Here is a 26,301-nt window from a genome sequence, read left to right as displayed (position 1 = left end):
AAGAAATAATAGGTGTCTAAATAATCGAGGTTCCAGTGTATTCTACAAAATTTCCCCAATTAAGAAAAAAAAAAAGTTTTTTCTTATCTCAAAATGGACAAATTTTGTGTGAATCCTATAAATAATGAAACTTAAGTAACCTTTCGTCAGAGGCAGCTGTCTCAATAGTTAAGGTTCCAGTGTATTATAAAATTTTTCTATTTTTAAAAAAAATTGATATTGTTATCTCCAATGGGAAATTTTTTCATTATTATAATCATAATTAAGTGGAAATAAAACGTGTCTCAATAATCGGAGTTCCAGTGTATTCTACCATTTTCTCTAATTACATAAGAAAAAAAAGTTTTTTCTAATCTCAAAGTGAAATTTTTTTTAAGAATCCTATAAATAATGAAACTTAAGTAACCGTTAGAGACAGCTGTCTCAATAGTTAAGGTTCCAGTGTATTAAAAGAAATTTCAATAATTAAAAAAAAACATAATATTGTTATCTCCAATGGGAAATTTTTTCCATTATTATAATCATAATTAAGTGTAAATAAAACGTGTCTCAATAATCGGGGTTCCAGTGTATTCTACCATTTTCTCTAATTACATAAGAAAAAAAAGTTTTTTTCTAATCTCAAAGTGGAAATTCTTTTTAAGAATCCTATAAATAATGAAACTTAAGTAACCGTTCGACAGAGGCAGCTGTCTCAGTAGTTAAGGTTCCAGTGTATTATAAAATTTTTCTATTTAAAAAAAAAATTGATATTGTTATCTCCAATTGAAAAATTCTTCATTATAATCATAATTAAGTGGAAATAAAACGTGTCTCAATAATGAAGTTTTCAGTGTATTGTAACATTTTCTCACATTCTCAAGTAAAAGTTTTCAAAACCACAATTCGATGGAAAAAATTTGAAAATTTTTTAAAATAATCAAAGCTTAGTATAGAAATAAAAAAGTGTCTCAATATTAGAGGTTTGAGTGTATTATAGAATTATTTCTAATTCTCAAAGAAAACCGAATTTGTCCTTATTCTCATATGGCGAAAAATTCTCTAATTAAACCTAAATAAGAAATAATAGGTGTCTCAATAATCGAGGTTACACTGCGTTATAAATTTCTAATTCTCAAGAAAAATGACATTTCTTTTTGAAATTGAAAAAAAAAACAATTTTTTTTAATTTCTCGAAAGAAACAAAACGAAAGTATTCGGCAAAAAATTGTTTTTTCGGCAATTCATGAATAAAATAACTAGACGTCAACCATTTATTATAGATTTATATAGTATATCATCAAACATGAAAGCTTTTCTTCTCCCTCTCTTTCCTCATCAATCAAAAAATTATGGACCAACCATAAAGTTTCAAGGGTTGAGTATCTCGTCTCTCTTTCTCTCTCTCTCTCTCTCTTCCATCATATCAAAAGCATGAATGTTCCTCTCTCCCTAAAATTCAGGGTCGAGACCAAACCCTGGACTGTGCAAAGATCAGTCTTGCGTATATGGCCTAGTATTGATCCAAAAGTTTGCGTCCCGCCTTGGATTTGAAATTTGGCCAGGTTAGGGTTGGGGGGGGGAGAATACAGCTTTATTCCCCCGATAGAAAATTCTCATCCATTGACTATCTTTTTCTTTTTTTCTCTCTATATATATTGATATCCTCTTCCATCTTTCTCTTTTGACGAGCGAGAAAAAATTGGAATTTTTGTCGATTCAGTTAAATAATATTGCTTCGCCCTCGAAATATATCATGAGTCTTTAACTTGGAATATTGAAATTATATTAGCCGGTACGGATAACGAGTTATAAAGTGAGGGGAAACGGAAAATTAAACGAGAGATGAAATTTATCTTCGAGCTAGTGATATTGACAATACATACCCGAGAGATACAATATTCCATCGTCTTTGATCAATATTTCATGTTATATAATATTCTTGATTATATATATATATATATAATATTAGGTAAGTTCTAAATTTAGGTTCTTAGACCTCTCTCTCTGTGTATGCAAGGTAGTGTGTGGATCGATATATAATAGGTTAGAGACCTGCTTAGAGAGAGAGAGAAATTTTTGAATTAAATTTAGACCTTATATAGAATTGAAAGGGAAATTATTATCGTTTTTATTTATTTATTTATAAAGTTTAGAGGACAGTAATATGGGCAAATCCACGAAACTTTTAACTTTCAAGAAAAAAAAATTTTTCTTTTTTCAATTTGCAGGCACATATAATTTTTTTTTCTTCTTCTTCTAAATAATATACTTGTTTATTTTTAAAAATAGATTATTCCATTGTAATCATTTCATTTTTTGAATTAGGGAAAATTTTATAATACACCCAAACCTCGATTATTGAGACACCATAATTATTTGTATTTAATTTGAATTATTTAGAGAATTTTTGTTTTAAATAGAGATAGTGACAATTTTATTTTTCTTTGAGAATTAGCGATAATTTTAAAATACACTGGAACCTCTGATATATTGAAACACTTGTAACTTTTATACTTTGCTTTAATTATTATTTAGAGAAAATTCCAATAATTCTTCAATAATTGTGGTTTGAAAAAATGTAATTTTATTAGAGGATGTTGGGGGAAAAATTTGGCAATACACTTGAACCTCGAATATAGAGACATCTGTTAGTTCTACTTAATTTTTGATTTATTTAGAGAATTTTTTCTATTTCGATTAATGACAATTTCATTTTTTGTAGAATTAGTGAAAATTTTATAATACGCAAAAACCTCGATTATTGAGACAGACTAAAAAAACAAATTATTTGATTCAAATAATCGGTTACTTGATTATTGTCAAATAAATGTTTACTTAAACTAAAATAATTTTTATTTGTTTCAATTAAATGGTATTTGGTTTAAATAGAGAAATTATTGGTTCAAATAAAAATTATTTGGTTCAAGTAAAATATTTATTTGATAATAGTCAAGTAATCAATTATTTGAATGAAATAATTTTTTTTTTTTCAATTCACCAATTATTTTTTCTTATTTTTGATTGTTTAGAGAATTTTTTTTCCTATTTCGATTCATGATAATTTCATTTTTTATTGAATTAGCGAAAAAATATAATACACTGAAACCTCGATTATTGAGACACCAGTTATTTGTATTTAAATTGAATTATTTTGAGAATTTTTTCCTTTGGTAATAATGACAATTTTGTTTCTTCTTTGATGATTAGTGAAAATTTTACAATACACTGAAACCTCGATTATTGAGACACCAATTAATTGTATTTAATTTGAATTATTTAGTGATTTTTTTTTACTAATTGGAAGAGGTGACAATTTTATTTCTCTTTGAAAATCAGCGATAATATTGTAATACACTGAAACCTCTGATATTGAGACACTTGATACTTCGATACTTAGCTTTGATTATTTGAATGAGTTTACAAACTTTCTTCATCGAATTGTAGTTTTGAAAACAATAGTGGCTTTTACTTGAAAATGTGAGAAAATTTTACCATACACCGAAACCTCGATTATTGAGACATCTGTTACTTGCCAATTAATTTTGATTATTTTGAGAAATTTTCAAACCTTCTCCAATTATGACTTGAGAATAATATCAAGTACATTGGAAATTAGGGAATATTTACAATACACTGAAACCTCGATTACTGAGAGAATGGTTATTTTTGTTTATAATTTTTATTATTTAGAGAATTTTTCCAATTGAGGATCAAAAAATTTATTTTTTTTTATTACTTTTTATTATTTTTAATTATTTTTTGTAATTTCTATTGTTATTAAATTAAATATAAATTGTAGCCTCAATATTATAAATTCAGCAACATTTCTGGTTCGAAAAACTATATATATGCAGCATTCCATATTAGCTGTTAGCGAGCGACTGACCTTCCTCGCTATATTCACATCCACGTACACACACACAAACAACCCAAAGATATATTTATGTATATATTCGCGCATAAACGTTGTGCAAGCCGACACTTAAAATTATCTTCGTCTGTGATCGATTATTTAAACAACATTATTTGAAATTTTTATTCTGAACTCTTGAGGTGTTAATATTGTAATTCATTCAAAAAAAAAAAAAGAAAATTATTTATTTTTTTAATCATAGATAATATTTACCGTTTAACCCTTTTGTGTCAGAAATTAATTTTCTTTTTTGTATTAGAAATTCTTTTTGATTTTAATTTAATTATTTTAATTTTAAATTATTTTTCATTAAAATTAATCGATTTTAATTATAAATTATTTTTAATTAAAATTAACTGATTTTAATTATAAAATTATTATTTATTAAAATTAACTGATTTTAATTATAAATTACTTTTATTTATTAATAAAATTTCATCGATTTTTTGTTTAGAATTGAAATTTTATTTTTGAATTTTTTCAAAAATTACCGCGCTTTTTACGTAGTGTGCGTTATTTTTTTTTTTTTTTTTGCAGTGGTACCAACAGTGTTTTGTTTTATTTCGTGTCCAAAAATGTCTGCTCTCGATAACGTCGAATTGAAAGATGGCAAAATTAATTTTTATCTATTTTCACATTGTCACAATAGAATTAAATTGAAAAACACATAATATATTGATTAAATTTATTTTCGATATAAATATACTGCAAAGTGTTTAGTAGCATGTATTAACGTTGTCTTGACGTGTGAGTAATGCTTTTTTTAAGGTTATGTTCGTCTATTTATATATTTTTCAAATATTTTCTAAAAAAGAAAACTCAAAAATAAATCACTAATTAACTAAGTTTTATTAAAAAAAAAAAAAATTATAATTCTTTCGCTCTATAAGAAATAGGTTAGAAAACAATTTTCCTTGATTTCAATTATTGTTTCTATAGAAAGCATATTTTTATTTTTATTTTTTTTAATCTTGAAATTATAATTTCTAATTTTATATATAAAAATAAATTTCTCATTAACGCGAGTTAAATTTAGTAATTTACTAGATATTAATAAATATCGATTAATCATATCGAATAAATGTTGATGAGAAGGTATTTCGAGTATCCGTTGTCGCGAAAGCGAATTTGTCGTGAAATTGGAACGTTAATTAATGCGCGAGTACCAACGATTCATATATATATATATATATATATATATATATATATATATATATATATATATATATATATATATATATATATATATATATGTACACAACCAAGACTCAGTAATTTCAAGGTCGCGCTGTCGTCGAGTTCTGGATTAGGAGACACGCGGAAATAACGAGACGTGACCACGTAAGCTACCCTGTGACCTGATAAATTAAATCTGGAATTTTTTTTTGCACATATTGCCTTTGTGTTTTGTTTCTTTAAAAAAAAGAAAAAACAAAAAGAAAACAAAGAAAAATACTGCACGACTGACTATATTACAAACACAACGAGATAAATATTAAACTCCTCGAAATTTAATTAAAATTGTTATTAATTATAATTTTATTAAAAATTATTTTTATATTATACTTACGATTTTATAAATATTTCACTATATTATTAAAATTTATTATGCTAATAAAATTTTGATAATACTTTTATAATAATAATAATAATAATTGTTATTAATATTATTATATCTTATTATTTATATTATTCATTAATTATTAATTATTAATAACATTTTTTATAATAATATTATTTTATAATATTATTTTTATTATTTTATTTTATTATTTTATAATAACATTTTTTTTAATAATATTAATTAATTAATAATAATAATTATACCTAATAATAATAATTTTTTTTTATTCTTTTTTTTACCAAATTTGCATTCAACCGAATTTGTTGACTAAATAATAATAATAATTATTATTATTATAGTTATTATTATTATTATTTTTTTTTTAGTGATTCTTTTTTTTATGAAATTTTTATTCAACCGAATTTGTTGACTAAATAATAATTATTATTATAATTATTGTTATTATTAGCTATTATTATTATTATTATTATTATTATTAATATTGCTATTATTATATTATTTTAATAATTATATATAATTGTTATTTTAATAATTATATTTTGTAATTGTAATTTTTATAATTATAATTGTAATTATTATAATTCAATTAATTATTATAGTATTTATTATATTTTATTTAATTATATGAGAATTTTATTTTATTTTTAATTGAAAAATTTTTCAACTCCAGTTGGATTCGAACACATAGCGAACAATCTAACTCGTTTTTACACAATGCCTTAACGATTGTAGCTAAAGCGGAACCATTTTTTAAAAATTAATTTTAATAATTATTATAAATTAATTATAAAATTAATATTAATTAAATACAATATTAATATAATTATATTATTTATTTGTAGGTACTATATTATTATTATTATTATTATTATATTAATTAATATTAATAATATAATTAAAATATTAATTAATTATAAAATAATTATAGTAAGAAAATAAGTAATTAAAATAACCAAAATAGTAAAAAAATAAATAAAAAATAAAAGATTTTTAATTTATTTTTAAATACAAAATTTGAAATATTTTAATTAAAATTACTAAATATTTTTTTTTCATTTTTTCGTAATCACAAAAAAATCAGAATAATAATTAAAATTGAAGAAAAAGGAAAAAAAAAACATTTTCGCTCATTTTTTTTTGTTATTTTTAAATAAACTATATTCAACTAAAATAGAATTTTTTTTTATGTTTATCTTTAGAGAGCGTCCATTAAACAACGTGAGGGACAAGATCAGCAACAGCAGCGCCAGCATTATCCGAAGAGGAGGGAATAATAATAATAATAATAAAAAATTCTGTGCGCGGGTGTTCTCGTAGTGGAAAGTGTGTAAATATACGTGAAATTTTTACTATATAGTTGGGAAGATATATATTTTTTTTTTTTTTATTTTTTTTAGCCGGTTTATTGTGCCGTAGCTAAAAAGTGAAAAAAAAAGAAAGAAAAAAAAGGAAAAAAAAAGGATAACGTGAATATATTAAGGATATATGAGTCAAAAGTGTTAGAGAAGAGAAATTAAAAAAAAAAAAAACAACGCAAAGCTATACATATGTATGGAACATACAATTAATATTGTTCTATAGTGAAAAGTTCAATATAGAGTTTTTGAAAAAGAAGAAAGAGAGAAAAAAAAAGAGTTCCGTGATCTTTGTGTGTGTGTGTGGGGATCGCGAAGTCTTGTCTTTTGAAACGTGATTGATCGATTTTTTTTTATTTTTTTTTTTTTTTTATTTGTCAAGTGCACTGGTGGTGTGCGCGATCGATTAAAACATGTACGTACGTAGATTGTACGCGTGAAGAAAGTGAACAAACCCAACACCACGGTGCGGGTCGATTGTCTGTACGAAAAATTCGACTTCATTCCTGCCACAAGTGACGCGATTGTTGGTGAGTATTATTTTCTTTTTTTCCCATTGTTTTTTTCTTTTTTTTTTTTTATTTAATTTTAATTTATTTTATTTTTACTCATAGTATTATTTTTATTATTTTTTTTATTTTCTTACAAAATTGCAATTTAATTGCTGTAATTATTTTTGTTAATTTGTTTATTTTATTTATATACTTAATTTAATTTATTATAATACTTATTTGTAATTATTTATTTATTAATCATAGTTCATGGCCTTTTGGCTTTGAACGAATTTCCGGTATACACAATATAAAATTTTATATTTATTTGTAATTATTTTATTAAAATATATATAGTTGGATATATTATACAATTATGATAGATAGAAATTTTTTTTTAACTCTAGGGGGATTCGAACGCACGAATCTTTGATTACTTAACGCGCCTTAACGACTGTGACCAACGCGGATTCTATTTTTTTTTCAGTATTTTTTATTGTTGTTTAATTATATTTGGTGAATTTTTTTCTCAAATAACGACGCTTGGTTAAAATGTAAAATAATTGAAATAAAATATGAAAATAAATAATTGAAATAAAATATTAAAATAAAGAATGAAATAAAAAATAAAATAAATAATACAATAAATTATAAAATAAAATAAAAAAAAACAAGAAATAAAATAACTGGAATATTAAATAATAAATTAAAATATTAAAAAAAAAATTTCCTGATTTGAAATTTGGTTGTGAGATTATTTTTTTTTCTCTCTCTTTATATAATTCGGTGTAAACATATGAGCAGTTCCTCTTTAATGTCTAACTCTACCAGCCGTGGATATATAACTACTATACATAAGATAACTTGAAACGTCATATATGCAGTATGAGACCCACCCCCTTTCAAATATGTATATCGATCACTTGCGTAATGTTATATAAAAATATAATAATAATAATAATTATTATTATTAGTAAAATAATATTCTATTAATTAGAGAAATTATTAGCGGTTTTTTTTTTGTATTTTTAACTCGAAGCGTGAATTTAGTTATTGATTAAATAAAATAAATAACAATAATAATTTTATTATTTAAATAAATAAAAATAATAATAAAAAATAATTTATTATTTAAATAAATGAAAATAATAATAACAAATAATTTATTATATAAATACCTAATAATAATTATAAAATAATAAATAAAAATTAAAAAAAAATTTTTTTTTTTAGTTTTTTAATAAATTTTTTTTTTTATTACTTTCTCTAAATTAGAAATAATGGATATCGTTAATTATTTTTGCAATTGGTCTGGGTTAAATTTTTTTTTTTTTTTTTTCTAATTGCAGAAGTATGTCTCTTGATAAAGATTTTTAATTAATAAAAATTCAATAGGTTTTATAATTAAACTTGCGTCTCAAGTGCATAAAAGACTGCCTTTTACTTTTCTGTACAGAGTGACCAACTACTAATGAAAAATTTTAATTAAATTTTTATACTCTTTTTCTCTATTTTTTTCTGTATTTTTTTTTTTTTTTTTTTTTTTAAGGGGAAAAAATCCATTTAGTCATACTTAGGATAATAAAAATATTTTATTTATTAAATAAATTTATATATTATATATTTATTTTATTGCAAAGAATTAAATTTACTTAATTTTTTTTTATTATTATTATTATTTTTTTTTAATTTTGGCAAAATCTTTAAGATGCGGTAACATTTTTTTTTTTAATTGGGAAAAATTAAGAAATAATAATTTATTTTTGAAGAAAAAACTGTATTTTTTTTTGTCTGGTTCACATCTATAATAGGGTAATCGGTACAATGATTGGCCACCCTACAATGATTGGCCGTCTTGATGAAATATAAATATAATAAGAAAGAACTAACATCAAATCATTTTTCAATTTATGCTTAATAAACTTCACACAATTACGCTGCGATCATTTCAGTCGGGATTATCTGGTCCTTCATTATTAATTTAAATTTAATTATTTATTTACGTGTTCTGAAAACAAAGTTTGACAGCAAAGAATACTATGGTGATCAGTAGTGTACCCTAATAGAAGATTAGAAATTTTTTAGTGTAAAAATATGTTTTTAAGAAAATTTGTTCTTATATAAACTTGCAGTGGTTACAAATACACGATAAAATAGTTTTTTATTTAAAAATATAACGTTTTTTTAATTTATTGGGAGGCCAATAATACCCTCTTTGAATTGTACGAAAATACAATGATTGGCCATGGTGGCTAAAGAGGCCAATGACTGTAGTTTTCAAAAATATTGTAAAATATTATCAAACATTTTTTACAACACTTAAATATTTGTTTTTAATAAGTCTGTTTATGTAAAAATGTTAAATAACCTTAAATTACAATTTTTGGCCACGGCCAATCATTGTACAACGATAGGGGCCAATAACTGAAAATTCAACATTTTTATTTTGCCACCAGTGTCGCCTCTGTTGCTTTCAAAAAAGTACAGGTTATATTTATCTGCTGTCACAAAAACGTTTACCTCATGTGAATGCAAAAAAGTGATTTTATTTAGCTAATTTATTTATTTAGTGTTTAAAAAATGACAAAGACAAAGCACGATTCAGAGTACTGTAAAAAGTACAAAGAGAAAGATTTACAAAAAGCCCTAGCTGAAATAAACGATGGTTTGTCAATAAGAAAAGCTTCACGTATTCATAAAATACCAAGAGCAACGTTACAATTTCGATTATCATCTAAATTCGTGAAAGTCAGACCAGGACCGAATACTGTTTTGACAGAGGAAGAAGAATTAATTCTCGTTAAATGGATTGAAGAAAATCAAAGAAAAGGATTCCCTCGTAGAAAAGAAGATGTACAGGTAATTTTATCGTATAATAAACTTTCAGTTAAAACGTTGCACTGGAAAAAATTGTAATTATAGTTATTAGACATGTGATTAGGTTTGACAGTTTTACTAGAGGTTAAAATGCTATTGAATAATATTTAATATTCGCTGGGTTAGTGGAAAAAAAGGACACGTCGCGTTTGAGTTGAAGAAAAGGACACTTCGAATTTTATATTTTTTTAAGAAAATTTAAGTTGGTAACACTTTTTTTGAGGTTGACATTTAAATATTTATTTATTAATAATAATTTAATTAATTTAATAATAATAAAAATTGTTATTTCATTTTATGATGTAATTATTTGTCTTTTATATTTCAATTTTATTTCCTACAATCAAAATATTTTTTATCAATTTACACATAAACGACCCGAAAAATTTTTGAAGTTATAAATTTTTTGCTGCATATACATCTTTTATCTTTTAATAAGGATAATTATAATTTTAATTTTTGTAACTTAGCGAAAACTGAAAATCGTATTAAACAAAAATATTAATTAAGATAAAATTACAAGGTTAAATTTTCAATATTATAATTTAATTTTTAACCATTCTAACCAATATAATTTATTTCAGTTAAGTGATAAATAAATAAATATTTAAATGTCAACCTCAAAAAAAGTGTTACCAACTTAAATTTTCTTAAAAAAATATAAAATTCGACGTGTCCTTTTCTTCAACTCAAACGCAACGTGTCCTCTTTTTCAACGAAAATCCGACGTGTCCTTTTTTTCCACTAACCCAGCGTATTATAGCAGTGCGACGTTGTCGATTTTACCTCATCTCAATATTTAACTGTCAATTTCACAAATTCGTGTGTATATCAAACAGTTGCATATAATTAAAGCACAAATACAATAGCATTTTTTCAGTGTAAGGACTGTAATTATTTTAGTTGGTTTTACGAAGATAGAAATATTAGTTTACATATATTTACAGGTGTCTGTGAAGCAATTTTTGGATGCATCACCTCGCAGCAATCCGTTTCCTCATAACATGCCGGGAATTGGTTGGTTTAATGCATTTTTAAATCGCCATCCCTGTCTAAGTATTAGAACTCCGGAGTATGTTACATCTGCATCAGCAAACGTTTCCGAAAAGGATATAAGATCTTGGTTTGATCAAATTTACAATTATTTAAATGATAATAAGCTTCAGCACATCTTACAAGATCCAAGTCGAATTTTCAACGGAGATGAAACGTGTTTCCAAATATGTCCTAAAACGAAAAAAGTAATCGGAATTAAAAACTCAAGAAATGTGTACGAGGTTGAAAGCGGACAGTCAAAGCTCAATATCACTGTGATGTTTACATTTTCAGCAGCTGGAAATACTACTCCTCCAATGATCATTTATCCTTACGTGCGACTTCCATCTGCGATTGCCGAATCAATTCCTAAAGAATGGAATTGGGGAATTGGTCTAAGTGAGACTGGTTGGATGAAAACAGAACTTTTTTATGAATATATAGGAAATGTATTGTATCCTAGTCTCAAAAGAGAAGGAATTGAGTTCCCAATTGTACTTTTTGTGGATGGTCATAAGACTCATTTGGATAAAAACATTAGTGATTTATGTACGAAGCTGCAAATAATCCTTATAGCTTTGTATCCGAATTCCACTAGAATTTTACAGCCCGCCGATGTATCAGTGTTCAAACCATTGAAAAATGGTTGGCAAAATGGCTTATCGGAATGGAGAAGAGAGAATCCTACTAAAGAGTTGACAAAAGAAAACTTTGCGCCACTTTTGAAAAAAGTAATTGATTTATCGTTAAGTCCGGAAATAATTATAAATGGTTTTAGAGCTTCTGGACTAAGTCCATGGAATCCCGATGCTATTAATTACTCCAAATGTCTCGGAAATAGTAAACATTCTGCAAATTCTAATCTTAAAGCTACGACCATAATGAATTTTGCCACTTTCAAAAACATCGTAGGCGAGGAAAGAGTAAATCTATTCAAGACTTGGAAAGATTTGGACACGACAAATGAAGAAAATGATTTGTTCACTTTGTATCGACTTTTTGTACATTTTCAAGAAAAAGGTTCTGAATTTCAAGAACAAAATGAAGAATCGTCTCAAAAATCTGTGGAAAATCAAGTTATTGATGCCGAGGAAGCTGAAATTTTATCTGGAGAAAATAATAGCGTAGAAGAAAATAACATTTCTGCTGATAATGTTTTTCCGATGGAAATCCAAGAAGAGAGTGTTTTACAAGTTGAGGAAATTAATGTAATTTCTGAACAAATGCTTTCTGGTCAAGATTTACAAAATTCAGAAATTATGAACATGGAAGTTCTTTTTGTACAAAAAAATCCTAACCTGTTAGATTCGATGCTGAATATTGAATTAGAAAAACCAATCGAAATTACATCTACTGAGGATGATAATAATAATATTGCGAATCACTTACCGTGGCCACATACACCAAAGCGAAAGGGAAAAAAAATAACTAAACGAATGCCTTTCGTCTTAACCAGCGAACAGTGGCAACAAATGAAAGAAACAGAAAATATTGCAAAAGAGAAACAAATTAAAGAAATCGAAAATCGAAAGAAAGACAGGGAAGCAAAAAAAGAATTAAAAGAAAAAGAACAAGAAAAGAAGAAGAAAATAAAAGAAGAAAAAGCAAAGCTTAGATTAAATGAGAAAAAGAAGACTGTCATCAAGAAAACAAAAAAGATAAAATAATATATCCATTTGATGTTTTAATGTGTTATTTTATTTAAAATATATTAAATAAATAATTTTTATTAATAAAAAATAAAAAGATATAATAAATTAAAATTTTTTTAAATATAATTCTAATAACTTCATGTTAATAGGAAAGGTGGCCAATCATTGTATTTAAAAACTTACAGAGGCCAATGATACAATTATTGGCAACTGCCAATCACTATGTTTTTATGGCCAATAAATGTATTTTCTGACATTTGCATTATTTTCTTAACATATCTGTTATTTAAAATTTTCCTATTTTTTTCTAATTACTAATATTTAAAATAGAATAAATTTATGGGCGATTAGTGTTTTTCAAATATTTTTTTGACATATGGTGTGAATTCGACAGTAAGTCAAACATAAAAATTTTCTTAAGGGGGCCAATCATTGTACCGATTACCCTATAATTATTTCTAATCGAGTTTACGGGTTTTCGTTATAATTTTGCAAAATTTATTCTGTGTCGAGTCTTCTTGATGAATCTGACAGTTGTGACAGCTGTCGGTAACCAAGAGGCAATTTTAACATCGAATATTATAATTTCATATCGGAAAATTTAGACATAATAATAATAATAATAATAATAATAATATGAGAGAACTCATCTGCATTTCTTTATTAATTTTCATTTCTATCAAATTTTTTATTATTGACAAAAAAAAATTTTCTAAAGAAACATTTTTTTTAACGATTAAAAAAAAGTAAAGGATTTTTAATGTTTTAAACCATTTTTTATTTATTATTATTATTATTATTATTATTATTATTATTATTATTATTAATATTTTTTATTATTATTTTTATTTAATACGGTTTTTTTAAATTGATTTTGTATTTTATTTTTTAATATTTTTATTAAAAAATGTATTAAAATGAGGATTTTGATGAATTTTCTCAGTGAAATAAAAAGCAAATTCGTTGATTGAAAATTGGGGTCAATTTAATTTAAAAAAAAAAAAAAAAAAAAAAAAAAGAGTCACTAAATTTGTATAAATTGGAATTTTCAAACGAAAATTTAATTAATTCCGCCAAATATAGAAAATGATTGAAAATTAGTGGGGATATATATATATATTTAATTGTGAAAAGATTTTGAAATTGGGACAATTTTGCATTTTAAGATTATTCAAATTTGATGTATATTGACGAATTGATTAATGTATAATAAAGCGAAAATAAAAATTAGGACACACGGACAAAAATAAAAAAAAAAAATTGAGAAAAAATTATTTATTAATTGAAATAAAACTTTTATATTAAATAAATAATTTAAATTAATTGATTAATGCGGTAACTGTAATTAAAAATTTTAAAAATAATTTAAAGTAAAAAATAATAAAAAAATATTAAACATAAAAAATAATAAAAAAAAATATTAAACATAAAAAATAATAAAAAATATTGAAGACTAAAAAATAAAATATAAAGGATAATTAAAAATAAAAGTTAATTAGATATAAAAAAGATAACTAAACATAAAAAAGATAATTGAAAATAAAAGATAATTAGTTTATATATGAAATATAATTTAATGTAAAGGAGATTTAAATATAAAAATTAGTTAAATATAAAAAATAATTTTACAAATAAAAAATATAATAATTAAAAAATAGAAACAAATTTCAAATTAAAAAAAAATAACTGAAAAAGAAAAAAATGCAAAAAAAAAAATTTATTAGCAATAGTTAGAAAAAATTTTATTTTTTAATTATTTTATTATTTAATAGAAAAAAATTAATTAGATGACATATTTTTCCAGTGCCGTATGTATTTAGAGGAGGGCAACCTTAACTCTAAATCCAGGGCCGTAGTATTAAAAAAAAAAAATTAGCACACTTTTTACCCAGGCGTTGAAATTTTTAGATACGATACTGTTTGCAGTGACGTAGCAATCAATTGAATAAGTAATAATTTAATAATAAATATATAAAATAAATTATTAAATTAATATTAAAATAAAATAAATTATTAAATTAATAATAAAATATAAATAGAAAATAAATAATAATTTTTAAAAAGATAATTAATAATTATTAATTAGAAAAAATTAAAAATAATAGAAAAAAAAAATTTTAATTTAAGAAAAAAATAATTTTTTTATTTTGCAGTTCATAATGCGCCAGGGGTGATGGAGACAGTGGGCAAACAAGTCCAGGTAGTGAGCGGACTGGGCGTGGGGGGTCCAGTAGGGCCTGTGGGCCCTGTGGGGGCAGATCTGCATCACCATCATCACTCCCACCCCCACGGGGGCCACGGCCACGGTCACTCGTTGGTCGGCACTGCGGCGACCTCAGTTGCAAGAGGTCAGGCCCAATCGCATCAGAGCCAAGCTCCACCACCCTCACACAATCAACATCTACCTGCCAGGTCTACCCCCGTTCAACTTCACAGGTCAGTTCAAAGTTCATACACCTTATATATATATATACAGGTTTTCTTTCTTCTTTCAATTTTTTTTTTCTATTTGTCGTCCTCTCTTTCTTTTTATTTCTTTTTTTTTCTTAACCATTTCTTTCTGTCCCCCCCCCCCCCCACTTCCCCTTCGAACAAACCAAACGAGATCCGTGTTTCGATTTTTTATTCTCGGGAGTTAAGTCCTTTAATCGAAAAGTATTTGTTTTTTTATTTGGTATAGTGCATTGTTTTTTTATTAAATTAAATGAAATTAAGAATTTTTAATGACAATAAATTTTTTTAAAAATTTAAATAATTATTTGTTTAAAGAAATTTTTTTTAAAACAATTATTTAAATTATTATTTATTGAAAAAATTATTTTTTTAAATTAATTACCTCCTTATACAATAATTATTGTATTTAAACAATTTTTTTTAAATAATTTTTTGTTTATACAATTATTTGTCTAAACAATTATTTTCTAAAATAATTATTTGTATAAACAATTATTTTTTAAAGTTTATTATAAATATTGTATTTAAACAAATGTTTAAAAAAACAATTCTTTGTTTATACAAGTATTTGTCTAGATTATTATTTATTTAAACAATTGTTTTTTTTAATTAGTTACTTGTTTATAATTGAATTAATGTTTTTAAACAATTATTTTCTAAAACAAATATTTTTTTAAACAATTAGTTTTTAAACCAATTATTTGTTTAAACAATTATTTTCTAAAACAAATGTTTTTTAATATAATTAATTGGTTATACAATTATTTTTTTGAAAGTAATAATTTATTTAAACAAATATTTTTTAAAACAATTACTGGTCTAAACAATTATTTATTTTAACAAATATTTTTTTAAACAATTTTTTTTAACAATTATTTTCTAAAAAAAATATTTTTTAAAATAATTATTATTTTTTCATACAATTATTTTTTAAATAATTATTACTTTTTCCTACAATTATTTTTTTAAATAATTATTTATTTAAACAATTAGTTTTTAAAACAATTATTTTCTAAACTAATTATTTGTTTAAACAATTATTTTATAAAATAATTATTTTTTAAATTTTATTATAATTATTGTATTTAAACAAATGTTTAAAAAAACAATTCTTTGTTTATACAAGTATTTGTCTAGATTAATATTTATTTAAACAATTGTTTTTTAATTAGTTACTTGTTTATAATTGAATTATTGTTTTTAAACAATTATTTTCTAAAACAAATATTTTTTTATATAATTAATTGTTTATTTAATTATTTTTTTAAAAGTAATAATTAATTTAAATAATAAGTTTTTAAATCAATTATTTGTTTAAACAATTGTTTTTTTTTAATTAGTTACTTGTTTATAATTGAATTATTGTTTTTAAACAATTATTTTCTAAAACAAATATTTTTTAATATAATTAATTGTTTATTTAATTATTTTTTTAAAAGTAATAATTTATTTAAACAATTAGTTTTTAAACCAATTATTTGTTTAAACAATTGTTTTCTAAAATATGTTTTTGTTTAAACAATTATTTTCTAAAACAAATGTTTTTTAATATAATTAATTGGTTATACAATTTTTTTTAATTTAAAAAAATAATAATAATAATAATAGTAATAATTTATTTAAACAAATATTTTCAAAAACAATTTCTGGTCTGAACAATTATTTATTTAAACAAATATTTTTTTAAACAATAATTTTTTTTAACAATTATTTTGTAAAAAAATATTTTTTAAAATAATTATTATTTTTTCGTACAATTATTTTTTAAAATAATTATTACTTTTTCGTACAATTATTTTTTAAAATAATTATTTATTTAAACAATTAGTTTTTAAAACAATTATTTGTTTAAACAATTATTTTCTAAACTAATTATTTTTTTAAACTATTATTTATTAATATTCTTAATTTGCTAATAATTTAATATTAGTTTATAAATTTTTTTTTTGGTATTAATTTTTTTTTTTAAGATAATATTCGTTTTTGAAATAAATAATTAGCTCTGCGATTATAATATATTTTTTTTGTTTTTTGGGATTATAAAATAATATAATTATAAAAAAAAAGAAAATTTTAATGATTACAAAAGATAAATGAACTTTATAGTGATTGACAAAAGATAAGAAAAAAAAGTTTAATGATTGAAAATAAAAAAAAAAAAAAAAAAAAAAAATTAGAAAAAAAACTGTAATGATTGAGAAAGATAAAAGTAATTATAGAAGGTTAAAGAACTTTAATTACATATTATAAAAGGCAATAAAACTTGAATGGCTATACAACAAATAAAACCTTTGATGATTGCAAAAGGCATAATAATAGAATTTTAATTATTATTATTATTATTATTATTATTATATAATTTTTATAATTATTGTTTACAAAAAAAAGAAACATTAATTATTATAAAGAGCAATTTTTTATAGAATCATAATGATTATACAGAAAAAAGAATAGAAATTCAATATTTGTAATATTGAATTTTGTAATTTGTTATTTTTTTTGAATGTTTTACTTTAATTTCTATTTTAATTTCTGTTTTAAATTTAATTTTATTTTTATTCAATAAAAGAAACTGTAAATTATCAAACAAACATAACCAACAATAAGAAATTTTGGGCGCGATTTTTTGTTTTTTCAAATATTCAACCATGGTCGAATATTTGAAAAAACAAAAAAAAAAAAATTTTGAAAAATAGCGCCTTAATTTTTTTTTTATAGGTTATGTTCATTCGAACAATTACAATTGTCAGAAATTCCAATTCATCGAATTTCAGATTTGTATGAATTTTTAAAACGTCGAATTTTCAATTTGTCCGAAATTACAAATGCGGCCAAACAAACATTGGACAGAATAATTTCGGCGCTTTTTTTAAAAAAGAAAAATTGACCAATCACAATTTTCTTGATAATTTCTATAATTGGCTAATATTCAAAAATTGCGCCGAATTCTTTCTGTCGAATTTTTGTCAATTAAAAATTTGTTTAAAATGAAATTCTGTGCGCAATGCTAACTCGAAAAATTTGGAAATTTGTCTAAAAAAAAAAAGAAGGAATTATTTCTGAAAAAAATTCTTTAAAATGAAAATTCGAATTAATGATTTTTATTGGGTAATCACACGCCTGTTATAATTGTAATCCGAAAATTTACAAAGTCAATTTAATAATATATAGGTTAATTCAAATAATTTTATATTTTAAATATATTTATATAGTTATCATCACTGTTACGTGTTTCATTGTCTTTTCCAATTAATTCTGCTTTGGCCACTAGTACAAGGCTTGGGAATTTCGTCAGAAAAAACAGGATGTTCTCAGGAACAAGAGAGATACAGACACATATATAAACATTTATGTATATTTAGATTAGTATGTGTATTTTTATGTTTATATATATATATATATAAAATACATACATAAAAATACACACACTAATATAAATATGTGTGTATGTATCTGTTTATATGTGTGGGTAGCAGGAGCTCCATTTTCCGCGACTCGCACCTTTCATAGCGTATAGATCACCGTATTTACACAATAAGCGTAGTTTCACATCGTTATATCGATTGAGAGCAACGTCTCTCTTGTCTCGTGTAAATCCTGATTCTCAGTTTCTATTGGTCTGACAATGAGATTTACGATATTATCAATGCACTCAAAAAAAAAAAAAAATCCATCATTGATTGGAGACGCGCGCACCTCGATTCCATAAATAAAAATAAAATCCCATAAAATAAACACACTGAAGGAGAGACTTTGAGTTTGAAATATAAATTTTTTTTTTTTATATCCTCCGGAAACAATAAATATAATTTAAAAACAAAAATTCTTTTCTTCTACTTTTAAGGGCGACGCATGAATATGTTCTGAAATTCAGTTAGAATTTTCATTTTATGGAATTTCTTTTGTCATAATAATTAATTTTGAGCCGAATTTATTATTTGTTCTAATTAATATTTTGCAGAATTTTCAATAAAGCGATTTTCTATATTCTAGAATTTTTATATAACCGAAAATTCAAACAGAATTTTTGATTTGTTCGAATTTTTGTCAGAATTTTTATTGGGTAGAATTTAATTGCATAGAATTTTCATTTGTTCGAATTATTATTCGATATAATTTCCCATAAAATCGATTTTTCTGCTGAATTTTTAACTTAACCGAAAAATTATTTAACAAAATTTCTAATTTACTGAATTTTCATTTGTCCGAAATTTGCAAATGACCGAAGCAACAATCGATTTTGGCGCGATTTTTAAAATCAACCAATTAAAATTTTATGGATAATTTTTTGATTGGTTGATTTTAAAAATCGCGCCAAAATCGATTGTTTGTTCGGCCCATTTACGCAATTTTGGGCAAATGAAAATTCTATCAAATTAGAAATTTTGTAAAATAATTTTTCGGTTAAGTAAAAATTCTGCAGAAAAATCAGTTATATGGGAAATTATATCAAATAATAATTAAAACAAATGAAAATTCATTTGAAAGAATAAAATGAAAATTCTATGCAATGAAATTCTACCCAATAAAAATTCTTTAAAATATGCCTATTATGTTAAATTGAAAATTCGAGCAAATAAAAATTCTGACAAATTAAAATTCGAAGAAATTAAAAATTCTGTGAGTTGAATTTTTCCGTTATATAAAAATTCTTTAATATAGAAAATCGCTTTGATGTAAATTATGCCCAATGCTATTTCGAACAAATAAAAATTCGGCTTAAAACTAATTTGGACAAATAAAATTCGATAAAATGTAAATTATGACTAATGATTTTTAGAACATAATTATGCGTCCCACACACAAAAAACAAATACTGAAACCATTAACATCTTAAAATCAAAATGCCTTAAAACTATAGTGTAATTTTAATCTTAAAACTAGATTAAGTCAATTTTAGGACTTAAAATCATACACTCAAGGCTGAAATTCAGTAAAAATGGTTCTAATGTTAACGGTTTTAGTCAAAAGTGAACTGAATGTGAGTATTATTTTTTAGTGTGCAAAATCGGTTTGATGAAAATTCTACAAAATACTAATTCAGGACAAATAAAAATTCGGCTTAAAAATAATTATGACTAATGAAATTCCATAAAATGAAAATTCTAACTAATGAATTTTAAAACATATTTGGGTCGCATGATTATCTGATAAAAATCATTAGCTAGAATTTTCATTTGTATGAATTTCAATTGATAGAATTTCTATGTAGACGAATTTTCATTTTTCGAATTAGTATTTGAATCACTTACTTTGTAAACGAAATTTTATTTAACATAGTTTTTAGATACAGAATTTTAATTTAATATAATTTTTATTTTACCAAATTTTTTGCTATCCAACTTTTTATTTTATAAAATTTACAATAATTTAAACCAATTTTAATTTATCAAAATTCTCATTCAGCAGAATTTTAGTAATTCAAATTGTATATAATGTCAGAATTTTTAAACTATCGAATCTCCATGTGTCAGAATTTTTATTTACACGAATTTTTATTTGATAGAATCCGCTATTATAAAACAGAGAATTTCCATTTGATAGAAATTACAAATGGCCGTACAAGCAATAAGCGTCAGAAAGATTTCGGCGCTAATTTTAAAATAAACCAATCACAATTTTCTTAATTATTTTCTGATTGATCTATTTTAAAAACTGCGCCGAAATCTTTCTGTTCGGCCATTTGTAATTTCTATCAAATGAAAATTCGCTGTTTTAGGAATTCTATATCAAATAATAATAATTCGTGTAAATAAAAAATTCTGACACATGAATGGAGATTTGATAAATTAAAAATTCTGACATTAAACAATTCGAATAACTAAAATTCTGTTAAATGAAAATTCTGATAAATTAAAATTGAGTAAAATTATAATATACTTTTAAATAAAAGGTGGATAAAAAAAATTCGTTAAAATAAAAATTATGTCAAATAAAAATTGGGTACATAAAAATTATGTTAAATAAAATTTCGTTTACAAAGAAAGTAACTCAAAAATACTAATTTGAAAAATGAAAATTCGTTTAAAAAGAAATTCTGGCAAATAAAATTCTTACAAATGAAAGTTCTATAGCTAATGATTTTTATGGGATATTCATGCGCCCCACATATTCATGTGTTATTTATCCGAAACTGCAAATGACCGAACAAACAATTGAGAGTAAGATTTCGGTGCGATTTTAAAAATTAACCAATTAGAATTTTTTGTTAATAATTTCTGATATTATATATATATATATATATATATATATATATATATATTTGTAGAATTAAATTGTTTTTAATTAAAATTGAGACTGAAAAAAGGTCAAACATTTTTAAAAGGTCATTTTTTTCGACTTTGTTAGAATTTAATTCTGGCAACCGAATATGTCAATTATCCCAACGGTTTTGTTGAGTTTTTTTTTTCTCTATATACTATCTAGAACACGTGTATAATTATAGAGTATATAATTTCGATCAATATAGAAATAGCAGTCACATTTTTTCCAGTTAACGTTATTTTTCTTCAGTATTTTCTAATATTATAAAAAAAAGAAGAAAAAAAATGTGAAAAATTATACTCAAAAGAGAAAGAAAGAGAGAGAAAGAGAAAGAAAAATGAAAGAGAAGAAAACATCATAATTGTATATCTCTTTATTTAAATATCAAAATTTATCTTTTAACAGTCTCACTGATTTCTCGTTCTCGTTTTTCTATTATATGAAAAAAAAAATCTTCTTTTTTTAAAAATCGAAATTTAAATACGTCCTGCACAAAAAATGCCTTTTTTTATTTTATAATATTAAATTATAAAAGCTAATAATAATAATAATAGTATTAATAATAATAAAAGTAATAACTATTATTATTATTATTATTATTATTATTATTATTATTATTATTTTTTTTTTTATAATTTAGTAGTATTAATAATAATAATTTTAATATGAAATAATCATCTAGTGCATTTGTATATAGTATTTGACCGAAATTGTAAATAACCGAACAAACATAACCTAGAAAAAATAAATTTTAATTCAATTTTTTAAATTTTAACAATAAAAATTTTGTTTATTTATTTACACGGAGAAAAAGAAAAAGTAATTTTTACTACTTTCAGAGTAAAACTGGACCAACTCGAAGTTTCTGCGCATCTCTGGCAATTTTTACTCCAAAAATAGTAAAATTTATTATTTCTGTAGTAAATTTTACTGTTTCCGTAGTAAGTTTTACTATTTCTAGAGTAAATTTTACTATTTTTGGAGTAAAAATTGCCAGAGATGCGCAGAAACTTCGAGTTGGTCCAGTTTTACTCTGAAAGTATAGTAAAAGTTAGGTCCGTTAACCTGGCTTGTCCACATTGTCCGATCTGGATAAAACCTATTTGAAAATTAAGGGCTAATTTAAGGCTAATTTAATGCCCTAATGCCGAATTTAATGCTCGGCATTTTCTTTAAAAAACTTGTGGACAAGCTAGCTTAACATTAAGGTGGCTTGTCCACACAATGAAGGAGCACTCGTAGGAAGGCCTACTATAGGTCAAAATTTAGGGCTTTTTTAAGGCTCCTCAATGCTCTATTGCCGAATTTAATGCCGGCATTATTTCACGAATTATTTGCAAAAATTCAATTTTTACGTTATCTCAGTTTGTCCACATCATGAAGGAACACTCGTAGAAAGGTCTACTATGGATCAAAATTTAGGGCTTTTTTAAGGCTCCTCAATGCTCTATTGCCGAATTTAATGCCGGCATTATTTCACGAATTATTTGCAAAAATTCATGTTTTATATTACAACAGTTTGTCCACACAATGAAGGAGCACTCATAGAAAGCTCTACTATAGGTCAAAATTTAGGGCTTTTTTTAAGGCTCTTGAATGCTCTATTGTCGAATTTAATGCCGTCATTATTTCGCGAAATATTTGCAAAAATTCAACTTTTACTTGATAAGCTTGCCCATTTCTGCTGCTACTCAGCCACTAGTCAAATCCTAAATAGTGTCGCTCGTCTGAAAAGTCTAGCCAAAAAGGTCGTTAATCCTAGAAGTACCACTTCCACGAAAAAAGTTTTTATATATGCTAACATTTAGGGCTCAATTAGGGCTAATTTAGTACCTCATGCAAAAATTTAGGGCCCTTTACCTATTTAAAGTAACGCTTCGTACTGCTAGCTTGACGTCAAGCTGGATCTGAATTAGTAGTTTTCTACTAATGAAAGAGTGCGTATTCGTTTACTAATTGAATTAGTAACAGTTATGACTAATTTGTAGTAAAAAAAACTACTAATTGCTAGTAGAAAACTACTAATTTATGGAGTAAGTCGTATTTTTTACTATTTCAAATTAGTAAGCCGATTTACGCTATGAATTAGTAGTTTTTTTTACTAAAAATTAGTAAAAACTGTTACGAATTCAATTGGTAAACGAATACGCACTCTTTCATTAGTAGAAAACTACTAATTCAGATTTAGAGAGTAGGGTTCTCAACTAAGACTATTTAAATTTTTCAAAAACCACCCCTAAGTTCAAAAAAACATCTCCAATTATTAAAACTTGATTTAACCTAACAATAATCATATAGGACATAGGAGCTAAATTAGTGTTCTTCAATAGCACTAAATTGACTTTTTAAAAATGCACTCGCAAGCACCCCAACCATGTAACTGATAGAAAACCAAACACAAAACCTACCCTCAAATAATTCAAACTTAATATTTTCAAAAACAAGTACTTATGAATTTAGGGCTAATTTAGGGTTCTTAAATAGCACTAAATTAGATGTTCAAAAATGATCCACCAATTTCAAAAACTACCCCTGAGTACTTCAAACTCAGTTTTTACAAAAAACAAGTACTTTGGAATATAGGGCTAATTTAAGGCTCATTATTATAGCACTAAATTGCATTTTCAAAAACGATCCACCAACTTCAAAAACTTCGCCTCAGTAGTTCAAAAATTTCTTTTACATTTTTTTATCGAAAATAACGATTTTTAATAAACATTTTAATTTTTTTAAACTGTGAAAGCTATTATTTTTACTTTTTTTTATTTTTACATACCTGAAAATAGTAAGAATATTTTGCAAAAAAAAATTTCGAGTAGTCATCCAAAAAGGGTAATCAGGTTATCAGTAAAACATTTTACAAAGTATTTTAGTAGTATTTCCATGTATGTAAATATAAAAAAAGTAAAACAACGGGTCTAAAGTTAAAAAAAATAATTTGTTTATAAAAAAATCGTTATTTTCTATAAAATAATTCAAAACTAAATTTTTGAACTAGTCGGGGGTAGTTTTTAGGATTGGCAGATCATTTTTAAACAGCCAATACAGTGCTATTTACGAGCAATAAATAAGCAAGTAATTCTTAAGTGCTTATTTTAAAAAAAAATCGTTTAGACTTGCTAAGATAGTGTTAAATTTGGCATAAAAGCATTTTAGAGTTTTAAATAAGCCCTAAATTTTGACACCTAGAAGACCTTCCTAAGAGTATTCCTTCAATGTGTGGACAAACTAATATAGCGATAAATTTGAATTTTTGCAATAATTTCGAGAAATTATGCCGGCACTAAATTTTGCAATAGAGCATTAAGGAGCCTTCAAAAAGCCCTAAATTTTGACCTACAGTAGACTTTCCTGTGAGTGTTCCTTCATGATGTGGACAAACTGAGATAACGTAAAAATTGAATTTTTGCAAATAATTCGCGAAATAATGCCGGCATTAAATTCGACAATAGAGCATTGAGGAGCCTTAAAAAAGCCCTAAATTTTGATCCATAGTAGACCTTTCTACGAGTGTTCCTTCATGATGTGGACAAACTGAGATAACGTAAAAATTGAATTTTTGCAAATATTTCGCGAAATAATGCCGGCATTAAATTCCACAACACAGCATTCAAGAGCCTTAAAAAAGCCCTAAATTTTGACCTATCGTAGACCTTCCTACGAGTGTTCCTTCATGATGTGGACAAACTGAGATAACGTAAAAATTGAATTTTTGCAAATAATTCGCGAAATAATGCCGGCATTAAATTCTACAATAGAGCATTGAGGAGCCTTAAAAAAGCCCTAAATTTTGATCCATAGTAGACCTTTCTATGAGTGCTCCTTCATTGTGTGGACAAACTGTTGTAATATAAAACATGAATTTTTGCAAATAATTCGTGAAATAATGCCGGCATTAAATTCGGCAATAGAGCATTGAGGAGCCTTAAAAAAGCCCTAAATTTTGATCCATAGTAGACCTTTCTACGAGTGTTCCTTCATGATGTGGACAAACTGAGATAACGTAAAAATTGAATTTTTACAAATAATTCGCGAAATAATGCCGGCATTAAATTCGGCAATAGAGCATTGAGGAGCCTTAAAAAAGCCCTAAATTTTGACCTATAGTAGACCTTCCTACGAGTGTTCCTTCATGATGTGGACAAACTGAGATAACGTAAAAATTGAATTTTTGCAAATAATTCGCGAAATAATGCCGGCATTAAATTCTACAATAGAGCATTGAGGAGCCTTAAAAAAGCCCTAAATTTTGATCCATAGTAGACCTTTCTATGAGTGCTCCTTCATTGTGTGGACAAACTGTTGTAATATAAAACATGAATTTTTGCAAATAATTCGTGAAATAATGCCGGCATTAAATTCGGCAATAGAGCATTGAGGAGCCTTAAAAAAGCCCTAAATTTTGACCTATAGTAGACCTTCCTACGAGTGTTCCTTCATGATGTGGACAAACTGAGATAACGTAAAAATTGAATTAAAGAAAATGCCGAGCATTAAATTCGGCATTAGGGCATTAAATTAGCCTTAAATTAGCCCTTAATTTTCAAATAGGTTTTATCCAGATCGGACAATGTGGACAAGCCAGGTTAACGGACCTGTAAAAGTTACTTTATAAAAGAAATCTTTTTTCTCCGTGTATTTATTGAAAATATACGGGCAAAGCCCATTCGTACAGAGTACTATAAAGATACAT

The 26,301-nt window shown here is 24.3% G+C and overlaps 3 protein-coding genes across 5 annotated transcripts in view; all 3 read left to right on the top strand.

The window, feature by feature from the left end:
* Nucleotides 1-6,790, top strand: part of LOC127281157 (uncharacterized) — a 62,768-nt gene extending 55,978 nt beyond the window's left edge. For all 3 annotated transcript variants that reach the window (XM_051304695.1, XM_051304696.1, XM_051304697.1), the window contains one exon: nucleotides 6,680-6,790. In XM_051304695.1, the coding sequence (XP_051160652.1) occupies nucleotides 6,680-6,754 (75 nt within the window). In that variant the 3' untranslated portion in view covers nucleotides 6,755-6,790. The remainder of the gene's footprint in view (nucleotides 1-6,679) is intronic.
* The window catches only part of LOC127281139 (thymidylate synthase), a 191,096-nt gene that overhangs the window by 131,742 nt on the left and 33,053 nt on the right, over nucleotides 1-26,301 (top strand). The gene's annotated exons all lie outside the window — the stretch shown is intronic.
* LOC127281243 (uncharacterized) overlaps nucleotides 9,907-26,301 on the top strand; it is a 100,798-nt gene continuing 84,403 nt past the window's right edge. The window contains exons 1-4 of the mRNA XM_051304858.1: nucleotides 9,907-10,185; nucleotides 11,151-12,782; nucleotides 13,076-13,133; nucleotides 15,044-15,326. Coding sequence (XP_051160815.1) covers nucleotides 9,907-10,185; nucleotides 11,151-12,782; nucleotides 13,076-13,133; nucleotides 15,044-15,326 — 2,252 coding nt within the window. The remainder of the gene's footprint in view (nucleotides 10,186-11,150; nucleotides 12,783-13,075; nucleotides 13,134-15,043; nucleotides 15,327-26,301) is intronic.

The sequence above is a fragment of the Leptopilina boulardi genome, unplaced genomic scaffold (genome assembly GCF_019393585.1).
Source record: "Leptopilina boulardi isolate dan_hultmark-lab unplaced genomic scaffold, ZJU_Lbou_2.1 LbouV2_266, whole genome shotgun sequence".
NCBI lineage: Eukaryota > Metazoa > Arthropoda > Insecta > Hymenoptera > Figitidae > Leptopilina > Leptopilina boulardi.
Note: the sequence above shows the minus strand (reverse complement) of the source record. Positions and strands in the feature narration are given on the sequence as shown.